General features: G+C 41.9%; 1 protein-coding gene across 1 annotated transcript in view; it reads right to left on the bottom strand.

Moving 5' to 3' along the window:
* KIF26B (kinesin family member 26B) overlaps window positions 1-15,374 on the bottom strand; it is a 567,584-nt gene that overhangs the window by 299,609 nt on the left and 252,601 nt on the right. The window contains exon 4 of the mRNA XM_003410922.4: window positions 14,991-15,157. Within this exon, the coding sequence (XP_003410970.1) occupies window positions 14,991-15,157 (167 nt within the window). The remainder of the gene's footprint in view (window positions 1-14,990; window positions 15,158-15,374) is intronic.

Raw genomic sequence — 15,374 nt, 5'->3', positions numbered from 1 at the left:
AGAGGCAAGAAAATAAAAATCCCACCCTAAGGGACTTCTCTCAGTATAAGAAGGTGATATGTTACCTAGGCCTCCTTATGCTTCAGTTCTAACATTTCCAACCAAGTTATTATGGCAGTATCCCTTACATTCCTCCTTCTTGTACCCTCAGTGAGGAGTCAATTTCTCATTCAGTCACAATGCCATGGACAGATTTGTGTTTTCATCAACAAAATGATTCATCAGCATCTTAAGCTGATCTTCTACCCAATACTGCATAATATATCTTTAGTTTCTATAATGCCTTCCACGTGATTTTATCCCCAAATGCTTTACATACTTCACTAAGACAGCTATAGAATTAAAATAATAAATCAAAGCAAGGGGACAATATGCAAAGGGGTTTATTCAAGGGAGGAAAGGACAGGCTTTCAATGAGACAGGAAAAAAGATGGAGAGTCCTGGTGCATTTGTGGTAGTCCTGCAACTAATAATGCTTTTCTTTGTTTTAACTCCTTCTTTGGTTCATTGTCCCAGGCACTGCCACTAGTTTCATTTCTTACTGATCCCCTCCTTGAAAAGAAAATAGGCACCTACACTTCAATAAGAATCTCAATTTCCCAACAAAACCTTTTTTCACGTTTAGTTAGGATGCTAGCTCCCAAAAATGCCCTAAGGCTAAAACAATAATTCAATTCCTGAGCATGTAGTTTGAACTAAATGGAAATACATGCTAATTTCTCAAAGAACTTCAGTAGAAAGCGATCTGAAGAATTACCCACCCATCTCCCTTTTAGTCTGAGTCCAATCAGTTCATTCATTCATTCAAAAAATGTTCATAATATAGTAGGTAAAGATATAGATAGTAGGTATGTATGTGGGGGATACAGAGGCGGGATGGGTATAATTTTGAATAGAGAGGTCAGACAAGGCCTTCCCAAGAAAGTGGCATTTGAGTAAATTCTTTGTTATGGATTGAATTGTGCCCTCCCAAAACATATGTGTTGTAAATTCTAACCTCTATGCCTATGGTTACAATCCCATTTGGGAATGAGATGTCTTTGTTATGTTAATGAGGTAGGATTAGTGTAGGGTGCATCTAGAGACAATCTCTTTGAAAATATAAAAGAGATTAAACAAGAAAGCGAGCTAGCAGAGATGGGGGAAAAAAAGACACCAAGCCACATGAAGACTGTACAGGAACAGAAGCTCCAAAGAGACAAGGCCCTTCCTCCATAACCTACAGAGAGAGAAAGCCTTCCCCTACAGCTGGAACCCTGAACTCAGACTTCTAGCCTCCTAAACTGTGAGAAAATAAAATTTTGTTTGTTAAAGCCACCGACTTGTGTTATTTCTGTTATAGGAGCACTATATAACTAAGATAGACCTGAAAGAAAGGAGGGCCAGCCGAGCAGATATTTGTGGGAAGAACAAAGGGAAGAGAAAGAGCGAAGTCTACAAGGAAGTAATAGTCTTGGTACTTTTTGAGGACAAACAAGGCGGTCACTGTGCCTAGAGCAGAGTCAGCAAGAAGGAGAGGATGGGGCTGGGGGGAAGCAGATAGTGCAGAGACAGCCTGGTAAGTCACTGAAAAACCTTTAGCTTTTATTTTAAGTGATATGTTGCTGCTAGGTGCCATCAAGTCAGTCCCCGATTCATGGAAACCCCATGCGAAATGGAACGAAACATGAGACGCTGCTAGTCCTACAACATCCCATCATTGGTTGTGGACCAGACCAATGAAACCCATAGGGTTTTCATTGGTCAATTTTGGAAGTAGATTGCCAGGGTTTTCTTCCTGCTCTGTCTTAATATGGAAAAAAAAAAAAAATATGGAAGCTCTACTGAAACCTGTTCACCATCATAGCAACATGCAAGTTTCCACTGAAAAGACAGGTGCTGGCTGTACATGAGGTGCATTGCCTGGGAATCGAACCTTTGTCTCCTACGTAGAAGGCAGGATAGGAAGCTAATATTTTAGTAAGTTAACAAAATTAGAAAAATAAGAGTAATTGGTCAAAATGCTTCTTATTACAGCTTCTGTGGTGTGCTTTACATCCATTCTCTACCTTGGTCTTACTTATTATCCTCGCATTGACAGTATTTACTTCACAACTGCCTCCCCATCACAATCCATCTCGAGTTTGTGGCCAGGACAGTATAGTAGCTAAGAACATTCATTTATTCACTCAACAAATATTTGCTGAGGGGCTCTTTTGGGATTCGGTCAAAAACACAGAGACAAATATCGCTACCATCCCAGAGCTCACCTTCTGTTTCATGGGCTCTGGAACCAGAAGGTCTGGTTCAAATAGCTATTCGTCTTCTATTAGTTGTATGACTATGGTCAAGTTGCTTCACCTCTCTGTGCTTCATTTTCCGCATCAGAAAAATGGGGATAATAAAAGGACCAATTCATGGGGGTATTTGAAGATTAAATGCATGCAAAGAACTCAAAATATTGTTGGTATGGAAACCCTGGTGGCATAGTGGTTAAGTGCTATGACCGCTAACCAAGAGGTCAGCAGCTCAAATCTGCCAGGCACTCCCTGGAAACTCTATGGGGCAGTTCTACTCTGTCCTATAGGGTCACTGTGAATAGAAATCAACCTGACGGCAGAGGGTTTTTTGGTTTATAGGAAGCTCTCAATAAATATAAGCTAGTCACTATGCGTTGGAATCAACTTGAAGGCAATTGGTATTGTTTTAAGGTTGGCAGTTTGAATCTGTTCAGAAGAAAGACGTGGTGATGTACTTATGAAAGCTCACAGCCATTAAAAACCCTGTGGAGTGTAGTTCTGCTCTGGAACACATGGGGACACCATGAGTCAGAATTCACTTGATGGCAATGGTATTTTTTTTTTTTTGGCTTATTATTATTTTTAAGTATTTGCCTTAGTTTTCTAGTGCTGCAATAACAGAAATATCACAAGTGGATGGCTTTAACATACAGAAATTTATTCTCTCACAGTCCAGGAGGCTAAAAGTCTGAAAGCAGGGCACCAGCTCCAGGAGAAGCCTTTCTCTGTCAGCTCTGGGGGAAGGTCCTCACCATCAATCTCCCCCTGGTCTGGGAGCTTCTTAGTGCAGGGACCCTGGGTCCAAAGGACATGCTGTACTTCCAGCTTTTCTTTCTTGGTAGTATAAGGTTCTTCTCTCGTTCTACTTGATTCTCTTTTCTATCTCAAAGGAGATTAACTCAAGATACAACCTATTCCTATAGATTGTGTCCTACCTCATTAACATAACTGCCTCTATTCCTGTCTCATTAACATCATAGAGGTTAGGATTTGCAACACATAGGATAATTACATCAGATTACAAAATGGAGGACAACCACACAATACTGGGAATCATGACCTAGTCAAGTTGACACATATTTTTGGGAGGCACAATTCGGTCCATAACAATATTGAACAAAGGAAACCAGTTATAAAGGCATTGCAATTGGGTGATGGTAGATGGGCAGACTAACCAAACCAAGCCCATTGCCATCAAGTCGATTCCTACTCATAGCGACCCTACAGAACAGAGTAGAACTGTCCCACAGGGTATCCAAGGAGCAGCTGGTGTGGATTCAAACTGCCAAAATTTGGGTTAGCAGCTGAGCTGTTAATCACTGCGCCACCAGAAGTGTAAACTAGGAAACAAATTTTAAAAATATATAGTAGGTAAAACTGCATCCTCTCCCCAACCATCTGTCCTCTCTGTCAATCCAAACATCTCTCTTTGCTCTTGCTGAATCTACTCCATGTCACCCTAGCCTCTCTCTTCAGTATACAGTTCAAACCATAAGAGCGTTAGGGAAGAGAGAAAACCTTTTTCTCTTTTACTTTTTTGGGTAATTTCCACTGTCAGTATCATGTTAGTATTCCAGCTCCCTGCAGCCCAAGTCACCATCAAGTTATATGATAATAGAATTCTTAATAGCTCCTTCCTTTCTTCTCTTCATTTTCTTTCTTATTTTAAGGCCAGTTTTTCTAGTGCTGTAAAACTAAGGAATGAAACCCCTTCAAAAAACTTAGAGGTCATAGCCCACCCACTGGAGCTCTACAAGAATGGAACTCCTGAGCGCGGGGTCTCTCTCTGTGGGTCACTGATGTGTTCTGCCACTAAGGGCGCTTGGACATGCTAGGTAAGGCTTGCAGAGCTAACTGTGACTCCCTGTATAGGTGGTGTTTGCTCTCTCCTAGGTAATCATCAGGCAGGACAAACAAGTGCCAAGTAAACACACTGTAAAGGTGGTCAATGACAAAAGTCGCACACTCAAAAGAGAACGCTGAGAACTCGTGAGATTTCCCACTGAGGACAGAGCTCCATCCTTTTTATTCTAAGTGTCATCTTAATACCATCTCTGGGGTTTAGAAGTTTACAAAGTGTTGTCATATTCCATTTAATCCTCACCATAATCCTATGATGTAGATATGATTGTCTCCATTTAACAGAAGAAACTGAGGCTTAAAGAGGTGACGTCACTTGTCTAAAGTCAGAATGCCAGTGGCAGGCTAAGGATTTAACCCATGTCCTCTATCTCCAAGTCTTTGGGCTATTTCATCTTTCTCTTTGCTTTATCCAGTGCCCTTCTCTTTTTCCTCTCTCTGCATATCTGAAAACAGACATTCAAATTTATAGTAAGAACTAGAATGCCTAATCCTCAGAATATTTGACAACAATCACTGGGCTCCTTCAGGTCTACTGAATTGCTTTGTCCTCAAACATCCACACTAAGGCATAAGTTGGGTTTTCAACACAGGCAATGCTGTGCAAATGATTCCTAGACATTGTGAAACGATTGTCAATGCCCCAACTGGCAACCAGTCAAGAAAAAAAAAAAGAAACCAGTTGACATTGAGTTGACTCCAACTCAGGGTGACCCCAAAAGCGTTCCATAGGGTTTTCAATGACTACTTTTTCAAAAGAAGATCGCTAAGCCTTTCTTTCAAGGTGCCTCTGGGTAGACTCAAACCTCCGACCTTTGGGTTAGCAGCCAAAGACATTAATCATTTGCACCACCCAAGGATTCCCAGTCAGGCAAAGGACTGGCTTAACTGGAAAATGCTCCATTTGACATTTCCTTGCAGTGGGAGATGGGAGGGCTCCACAAACACTGGCCATTTTCTTTAGTGTAGATCACCAACTCGGAAGATGTATGCCAAGCAACAAACGCCGTATCTATTTTGGTCTAGACATCAAATGTCCTTATCCACACTCTAAAGCAGAATAGTCCAGGAGGTTGCTGTGGTTGGCTATATTGGATGTTAGAATCATCTATTTGACCTGCTTCAGGATTTTTTTAAAACAGTGTAGACACTGAATTATGGCCACTTTTTCTTCAGTGCTTTGGCCATCTTTCATAAGCCACCAAGGATGTAACTCTTTGCAAACACCTGAAATGGTTTCCTCAGTCCCCTGAAATCTGATGGCACTGAATATACGTTTGGTTCCTTCTTAATATTCTCCTTTCATGCTACAACTGATGTGAGTTAAAGTGAAATTAAATTCATGACAACTATGACTTTTAAAAATTCACTTCATCAATATACATGAGTGAGAGTACCTTCTTTACCAAGAAGTCCATGGAGTCTTTTCTAAGAAAAATAAAGCTATGACCTGTCAGGAATAACTAAACTAGAAACCCAGAGGGCAGAGATTTGGTTTCCAATTCAGACTTTCAAAGATAAGTGCCCCAACACTGCTCACAGGGAAGGAGGCAGAAGGAGCTGGAGAAACACTACCCAATGGAGCACCTTTGTGCAACTGAGAAAAGATGACCTGATTTGGACAGATGGAGCCCCTCAGGAGGCACTTCATCTTGGCCAGTAAGAGCGTTGGTTGGATTCAAGCCACTGTCCCCTCAAATGGGTACCCTTGGTACATGAGCTGATTGCAAATATTTATGTCGGCTCTGAACACAAGTGTCCCAAGTTCAATGGTAGCCCCACTTCCAAGGGAAGCCAGGGAATAGGCAGACAGAGAGCTGAAGTGAGGGAAAGAGTAACGGGGGGAAAGGGAAAAGGACAGACACCAAGTAGAAATGAGACCATGGCAAGAGAGGGAAGCAAGGATAGATACAATAAGCTTCAATAAAAACAAGAAACATAAAAATGGTAATAATGATAGAGAAATCTCAAAATATGAGCTCCTAAAAAACTTAATTTTTTTTTTTTTTGGGTAAAAGTATTCTATCATTATGGTCATGATATCTGAAATTTACTGTCTTCTGTGGTGAAACTGAAAACTGAAATTATGCCCTCCATAGTGAACTGGCAAAAGGTATGGATTGAATTGTGTCTCCCAAAAATATGTGTTGTAAATCCTAACCTCTATGCCTGTGGTTATAATCCCATCTGGGAATGCACTGTCTTTGTTGTGTTAATGAGACAGGATTAGTATAGTCAGTCTCTTTTGAGATATAAAAGAGATTAAACAAAGAAGTGAGAGAAGCAGAGATGGGGAAGAGAGATGCCAAGTCACACGACAATTGCCTAGGAGCAGAAGCACAAAGAGACAAGGACCTTCCTCCAGGGCCAACACAGAGAGAAAACCTTCCCTTAGAGTTGGCACCCTGAATTCGGGCTTCCAGGCTCCTAAACTGTGAGAAAATAGACTTCAGTTTGTTAAAGCTTCCAATCTGTGATAGCAGCACTAAATAACTAGACGGAAAGTATGAGTTGGACCTTGTGTACCCCCCTCTATTTTTCTCCTCCTAGATCACCTGAGTCCAACTGTGGTTGGTTTAGGATAGTATTTTTTTGGGAATAGTTATTGATGTGTTTATAACAGGAAGACACAAGCATCCTGGTGGAAGAACAAAGGAACCGTGAGCAGTTTCACGCTCTTACTCCCCTTTTTGACTTAATACACTTTTAATACATAACCAAGTACTACTGTTATATATCAACATGCCCAGGGACTACAGAAGGCCTTTACTGTTCAAGGTTATGTAGGAAAACTGTTTGCTGCAACCAGCTCAACAAGGCACTATTTAAGTTGGCTGTCAGCAAGAATGCAGAAATGGCTTTTTTAGACAGGACCTTGCCTGTAACTGCTGGTAATAGCTATGTACACATTAGCATGGCTATACTTTGCCAAGAGTAGGTTCCACAAGGTGGTTGACGAGAAGAGTAATGTGGCCCCAAAGGCAGGGCCTCAGAGTCAGGAGTCTGCCCTCCCAGCTCGGTTAGGCTCTGACCCCAGGACTCTGAAGCTGGTCCCAGTTTTGATGTCACAGCAAGCTCTGGCCTCAAGAGCACACTGGTCAAATCAGTCGTAAACAGTGACATTTTCAAAGGGCTTAGAGAAAGCTCCTAGGTAAGATGAGGAGTGATTTACAGAGATTGAAGAAATTATATGAGAGAAGCAGATAGACAAAAATATAATAACATCCTTAAGAAATAATGAGTTTAGGCAAGGAGCTTGTCATGGATCAAATTATGTCCTCCCAAAACTGTGTGTATCAGTTTGGCTGGGCCATCATTTCCAGTATTGTGTGGTTGTCTTCCATTTTATGATTGTAATTTTATGTTAAAGAGAATTAGAGTGGGATGGTAACACCCTCACCCAGGTCACATTCCCCATCCAACTCCAATGTAAAGGGAGTTTCCCTGGGGTGTGGCCTGCACCACCTTTTATCTCTCAAGAGATAAAAAGGAAAGGGAAGCGAGCAGAGAGTTGGGGACCTCATACCACCAAGAAAGCAGCACCAGGAACAGAGTGCATCCTTTGGACTTGGGGTCCCCGTACCTGAGAAACTCCTCAACCAGGGGAAGATTGATGACAAGGAATCTTCCTCCAGAGCTGACAGAGACAGAAAGCCTTCCCCTGGAGCTGACACCCTGAATTTGGACTTGTAACCTACTAGACTGCGAGAGAATAAATTTCTCTTTGTTAAAGCCATCCACTTGTTGTATATCTGCTATAGCAGCACTAGATGACTAAGACAGAGTTGGAGGACTTGGTGGAAGGAAATAAGGAAAAGCACAGCAAGCAAGAAAGAGAAAGCAAAGCAAATGGATCTCAGAAAATGGATCTGAGGGCAACTTTATGGTGAGTTGAACATTTATCCAGAAAAATTCCAAACCCAGGACAAACGTATTTTTTTTAATGATAGTTTAGATGAAAGTTTACAAAACAAACTAGCTTCTCATTAAACAATGAGTACACATATTATTTTGTGACATTAGCTGACAACCCCACAACATGTCAGCATTCTCCCCTTCTCAACCTTGGGTTCCCTATTACCAGCTTTCCTGTCCCCTCCTGCCCTCTCATCCTTGCCTCTGGGCTGGTGTGCCCATTTAGCAGGACAAACATATTCTTCATCAACAGTAAAAAAATTATTATGTAAAGGTCAGAATCTTCGAGAAGAGAGTCAATAAGATCAAAATAACCCTGATTCTAGAAAAACAAAGAGGAGAGAGAAAAAAGTTCTGACTATTGTGACACACCCAATAATGAGAAAAAAAACAGACAACAAAGGATTTGAAGGCAATGAGTAATCTGAAGTAATCAAGATCTTATGAAAATAGACTTTAAAGGCACTCGTGTGCATTCGGGAAATAAGGGGATTTAAATAAAAATCATCAGTAATCAAAAATGCCTTTTATATAATTCTACCGCAAAATTTGATTTGAATGTGAAGGAAAGTACTAGGCTTACAAAGATTGCAAACTAGACATAAGAGTTATTTAAAAAAAAAACTACAATAAGAAGTAATGTCTGCAAGGAGAACTGAAAGCATGCGTGATGCCCAACTCTACAGAGGTGGCAACATTGGCTCTGCAAAAAACTTGAAATTACCTTGGAAAAGCTCATATAACAGTTGGCAATTTTCACTATTTTTCAAATACTTGTTGTAAATGTAGATTAAAATCCTCCAGAGACTCATTTTATCCACCAATAAAAAAAAAAAAAAAGAAATGATTTTTAATGGTTATTCAGGTTGTCTGAGAAAGAAAATCAATGAGAAGATATGAGTTCATCCGGAAGACTCATTTTATTTACCAGGGTTCGAGAAGTCCTATGCATAACGCAGAATCGGCTCCAAAAAAAAAAAAACAAAAAACCATTGCTGTGGAGTCGATCCCAACTCACAGCAACCCTATAGGACAGAGTAGTACTGCTCCATAGGGTTTTCAAGGCTGTAATTTTTACGGATGTAATTTCAAGGCTGTAATTTTCTCCCGAGGAGTGGCTGGTGGGTTCGAATGGCTGCCCTTTCAGTTAGCAGCCAAGGACTTAACCACTGCACCACCACGGCTCCTAGAATCTGTTCACTGCTCTTCAAGTAAAAGAGAAGATTCTACTGCCTCATCCTGCAATGGTAGGTTTCACTCAAGAGTTTTTTAGCGGATTTCATTCACTTCTTTTTTTTTTTTTTTAAGGCAAAGTACATAATAAAACAAATCCTTACCCAAAGTGAATAATCAATAAATGGGAAAAATCTAATCACATCCTTCTTCATCATTTCGTATTAATGTGGGAATCATGCAAAAGAGATTCCCCCACTTGAACTGCTCTTAAGATCAAAGCCAGCACAAGACAGTTCATCAGCTTTATGACCAATTGTGTCAATCTCTTTTTTGTGTCCACTGTTACTGTTTTTCCCCCAAAATAATGTTTTTCTAAAGACAGGGTACTGGTATTCTAAGGCAAAGGCAGTCTGCCAAGATGCTGATATTTAACTCAACTCCAGAAAGAAATGCTGGTAAGAGAGACAGAAGAGAACAAGTGCTTTGGGGGCATCATTTTCTAAAGGAGCTCTTCTCAAACTGTGATGAAAGCCCACTTTTTCTTTCATTTCTAATTACATACTAAGTAAGTAGCCCTGGTGGCACAGTGATTGAAGTGCTTGGCTGCCAAACAAAAGGTCAGCAGTTTGAACGCATCAGCTGCTCTGCCGGAGAACCACGTGGCAGCCTGCCTCCAGGAAGATTTCAGCCTTGGAGACTCTACAGGGCAGCTCCACTCTGTCCTGTAGGGTCACCATGAGCCAGAATCGACTCCACAGTAATGGTTTTTTGGGGTGGTTTGACATACAAAATACAAGGCCCCATTTTTTATTCTTAGATTCAACAGACACAAAATTACTGTGCCAACTTGCTACAGAAGTTTCTAAATGCTTACTCTCTGTTTCTATACTTATCTCATCACAGACCTAAAATCGTTTATGGACTAGCTCTGGTCCGCAGACCACACTTTGAGTAGTATTGCTCAACAGCATTGTATGTATGTTATTCAGAACTGGAATTCTATTTTTTACATGTTAAATTTGAGATGTAAAAAGGTGTACCCAGAAATCTACCATAAATCTGAAAAGTAAATATTTAAAAAGAAAAGCTTACGTGATAGAGAAAAGTGGATACCTGTAACCCTCAACAAATTTTTTGTTCTAGTTATCTTCTCAAATAAATTGCAGGGCCCACTAATTTCAAACATGCTTTACAAGCAATGATGATCAATTCATGATTATGGTTAAAAAAAAACCCTGTAGGAAAGTGTCTTACCGTGCCTGTAGAGCATAGAGGAAAGGAACATGGGCTATCAAGTGAGAGGATATTAGAAGAGTCCCCGCTCTGCCACTTCCTGGCTGTGTGGCTTTGGGCCATAGCCTTAAAAGGACACCCGTTTCTTTATCGGTCCCTGATTGGCACACACGGTTAAGCACTTGGCTGCTTATCTAAAGGTTGGTGGTTCATACACACCCACAAGCACCTCAGAAGGATGTCCTGGCAATATGCTTCCAAAAGGTCACAGCCATGAAAACTCTATGGAGCACAGTTCTATTCTGCCCACCTATGGTCACCATAAGTCAGAGTCAATTTGACGGGTATTGGTTTGGTTTTTGTTTGTTTCGCGGGGGTACTCTGAGGATTAAGGGAGATTTCACACATTAAGAACTTAGTACAGTGAGTGGTGCACACTGAGTGCTCAATAAACTTCAGCCATGTTGGCCACAAGTTTGGCAAATGGTGTTCCTCCCATGCGAAATGAAACAGTCCCCAGCACAGTTTTCTGGGAGCAGGCCACCCTTGTGGTGTTCCCATCATGCAGTCAGGCAGAAAGAGTTGAAAACGGGTGAGCACAGATTTGAGGTATAGGAGCTGGCTGTGCCCCAAGGTCCTCAATAGGAGAGAGGCTCCTGTTCTTCAAGATAAAACCAGAAGCCCTAAAGCGTTTCTAACTTTGACAGAAGCAGCAGATCCAGGTTTCACTCCTATCAAAAACATCCTGCCCATCACCTTACACAACTCTGCTTTAGCTAAAACGGTCTCTGGGCAATGAACTCAATTTACTGTCTGGCAACAGAAGCTGAGTTTGTTTTGACTTTGCAGATGGACCTTTGTGGATCCAAAGAGGTGAGTTACATCTGTGGTTCTGTCTCTTCACATTGGACCTTTAGCAAGTTATACAGTCTTCTGTATCAGATTTCCATCAGCGACACGGGTTTGTTAATATGCTGCCTCCATGGTTGAGGAGTGTGAATACCCGTCTACTGTGATGTGAACAGCAGGTAGAGTGTAGGGACACGATGGGTGGGTAGACGGATGGACAGACGGACAGATGGACGGACAGATATTAAAATAAAGAATTATTATTTTTCATGTGGTACTTTTCCCCCACTGAATGCTGTAAACCCTTTGAACACAAACTATGCACTTAAAAAAAAATTATTCTGTTTTAAGTGAATGTTTACACAGCAAATTAGTTTTTCATTCAATAATTCATACACAAATTGTTTTGCGACATTGGTTGCAATCTCCTCAAAGTGTCAACACCCTCCCCATTTCCACCCTGGGTTCTCCATTTCCATTCACATTGTTTCGCTTCCCTTCTCTGCCTTCTCATCTTTGCTTTTGAGCAAATGCTGCCCTTTCGGTCTCATATACTTGGCTGTTGTAAGGAGCACATTCCTTACAAAACCATGTGCTTTTAATGCCTTATACCATTAAGCTTCAAGTGCTATCAGCATTCACCATGTAATATGTAATAGTGAGGATATAGGCAGCTCCACAGACCCCTTCTGGAGTCCTGGTGATGCAGTGGTTCAACCACTTGGCTGCTAACCAAAAGGTCAGCAGTTCAAAACCACCAGCAGTTCCATGGGAGAAGCACGTGGCAGTCTACTTCTATACACATTTACAGCTTTAGAAACCTTATGGGGCAGTTCTACCCATAGTGTCGCTGCAAGTCAAAGCTGACTGGACAGCAATGAGTCTGTCTTTTTGTTTGTTTGTTTTATGGACCCTTTCCAGCTCTTAGAAAGCTTACACTTCAAGCCCTTGCAACTCTGGAGTCACGAGTCTAAGAGTTTTTGTTTACCACTAACATCATCTGCAGGGCCTCTCTCTGTAGACATCATTAGCCCATCCATTTTTGGTTCACCTCCCTGTTTCCATTCCATTTCTTGACTGTAAGCAAAAATCTCACAGAAGATATTCCTTCCCTTAATTTTTATGTGTTTGTAAATTCTCCTCCCAATTAACATGAAATCTGTCCTCAGCACTCCTGTTCAGCACTCATCTCATTTTGACACCCTTTCCCTGGCTCTAAAGAAGCTGCTGATTTTCTTGCACCAGGAAATACCTGTTTTGCCTAAGTACTGTCCATCAGGAGCCCCAGTCTCTTATTTCTTCCTGCTTCAAATCCTTCTTCTGGATTTTTTGGTGAGTCAGTTGATCTGTAAAATTCTCTGGATGGACTCTGAACAGAAGGCTATTCATACTCAAAGAATTTCAGGTTAGGAAAGTGCATTGGAGATGAGCTCCCAGCTAAGCCTGGAATATTCTCTTCAGCATCGAGGCCAGGTAGTCATCCAATGCAAGTTCGATCTCCCTCAGTGACAGGGACCTCAGTCTCTCCTGGGGCAGTTTAAATTGTGAGCAAGTTCTCCTCCATTCTGAGCTCATGGCTATCTTCCTCCCATCACTAGATTTTATTCAGCCTTTGCCCACATACTCTGGTGCTCTACAGAACCAATCAAATCCCTCCTTTACACAATAGTCCAGGGTCTCTTAACCATAGTGCAGGTCTCTGAACCATTCCTTATACGTGACGTGACTTCCTAGTTCCTCTTGGAACTGGGTCACTCTCCTTTGGACATGTGCTAGTAAACTACCTAGGTCCTGTGGTCTTCTGTGATTTATAGCACTTCTTCATAAATTGTTCCATGTCTCCATTTCCTCACTGAATGGTAGTCATGACGAAAGGCCCCCACCTCTGGGCAGCCAGCACATACATATTTCCTGTTATTTCACACACATTCAAGTTGGCCCAAGTGTTCAGAGGACGATAAACATGGCAACAAGGGTACAATCAAAACCTCACATCCAGTGTTCTAACTAGTCCTTTGTGCTGCCTTTATGGTGCCTTAATTCAGGACATTAACCCTCTCTTCCTTCTCCACTCGCTCCTTTCCTAATCTCAGCCCCTTCTTCATACTTGTATTTTTGGATGCTACATTCATAAGGATAACAAGGAAAGCTATCGAATGAATATTCCTTCTTACTAACATACGAACTAAGTCTATATTGAATTATGAGTCAGAATTGATTCGATGGGAACAGGCTTTTTTTTTTTATGGAGTTCCTAGGGAGTGCAAACAGTTAATGCACTCAGCTGCAAACTGAAAGGTTTGAGGTTTGAGTCCACCCAGAGGTACCTCAGAAGAAAGGCCTGGCAATCTACTTCCAAAAAATCAGCCACTGAAAACCCTATGGAGGACAGTTCTACTCTGATACACACTGGGTTGCCATGAGTCAGAATCCATTCAATGAAACTGGTGGTTTTGGTTATGTTGTTGTTGTTGAGTGCCGTCCAGTAGATTCCAACTCACAGCAACCCCATGTGACACAGCAGAACTGCCCCATAGGGTTTTCTAGGCTGTAATCTTTATGGAAGCAGATCTCTAGGTCCTTCTCCCATGGAGCCACTGGGTGGGTTCAAACCTCTGACCTTTTGGTTATCAGCCCAGTGCTTAACCACTGCACTATCAAGGCTCCTCTGGTTTCGATTATGGTACTTCATAATTTATAACCATTTTATTTGAATCCTCAGAGCAATGCTGCACAGTAGGTGTTATCCTCATTTTATAAATGAGGAGACTGAGGCAGAGCAGGAACTTGAGCCCAAGGGAGTCTTCTGATTTCATATCTGGTGCTATTTATTCTATGTCCTGCTTATTCAGAGACTTTCAGATCTCACGTAGAAAAGGTTTTCTAAGGTTGAGTTCCAAGTATCAAATGAAGAACGGGGCACAGAGAGAAAAGGCGGAGAAATGTGGTTTCTATTTCTGGCTTCGCTATAAACGAACTCAAAGTCTAACTTTTCTGGTCCTCAGTCTCCTCTTTCATAAAGTCGAGGAGATTGAATTAGACAGGCCCTCTGGGCCTTTGCTGCTCAGCTGTCCTGTGTCTCCTGCCCCTCTGTGCCCTGTTGCTAAAAATATGCAGAAAACATTGTTGAAATACCTTTCTTTGTTGCTTCTTATGTTTTTAAAGTTTCTAAGATTAGCTGGATAACCCCAAAACCCAGTGCTGTTGAGTCGAAGATTAGCTGGATAGTATTTGATAATTATTTACCTAGTCTATCAAGAAGGAAAAAAAAAAGTTGATTTTAAGCAGTTCACTTTCTGAAACGAGAAGAGCAACCTGGAAACACAAGTCTCTGGGCTGCACCCACAAACGTCCTCATCCCATGGGGGACCATCCTGAGCTATGTATTCTTAGAGCAGTGGTTCTCAGCCCAAGACACTGGACAGTGTCTAGAGATATTTTTGTTGTCCTAACGTGGGACATCTAGCCAGTAGAGGCCAGGAATGCTACCACACACCCTGCAACACACAGGACAGCCTCCATGAATGTCAACAGTGCCAAGGTTGAGAAAAGGGTTTTCTGTCTTAAAGAATTAATCCGAGAACAACCCCACTGTTTCTAGCGTTTTAGCTAAACTGGTCCAGGTGAGAGGCTAGCCAGATGAGCACATCTGAAAGAACAAAAGGCTCTTGCTCTTACCTCGCGAAGAAGGAAGCAGCCACCGAGGTGCCTGTGGAAGGCTCGCTGGCCACACAGGAGCCCTGTGAGGCCGGGACGCTGCAGGCCGTAGGCTTGTCTGCATTGTAGCGGTTCAGGGCTGCTTCTGTGAGTCCCTCTCGGCCAGTCTCTGTCATCAGCTGGGAAATCTGACAGGGAAAAAGGATACCAAGCTTATTACCTATGGCTTACTGCATTTCCGGACCACTGACAACATGCACTATTTGGGTGAGGGGACCAGAGGTGTGGGGAGGGGGATGGGGGACGGGGGGAGGCTGGGAAGGAATGGAATTTATGCCCCCTTATTATTTTTTTTTTGCGGGGGGAGGGGTTGGTTTTACATGCATTCAGCTACATGTGGCTGCT

This window comes from Loxodonta africana, chromosome 25 (assembly GCF_030014295.1).
Source record: "Loxodonta africana isolate mLoxAfr1 chromosome 25, mLoxAfr1.hap2, whole genome shotgun sequence".
Taxonomy (NCBI): domain Eukaryota; kingdom Metazoa; phylum Chordata; class Mammalia; order Proboscidea; family Elephantidae; genus Loxodonta; species Loxodonta africana.
This window is presented reverse-complemented; position numbering and strand designations above follow the sequence as displayed.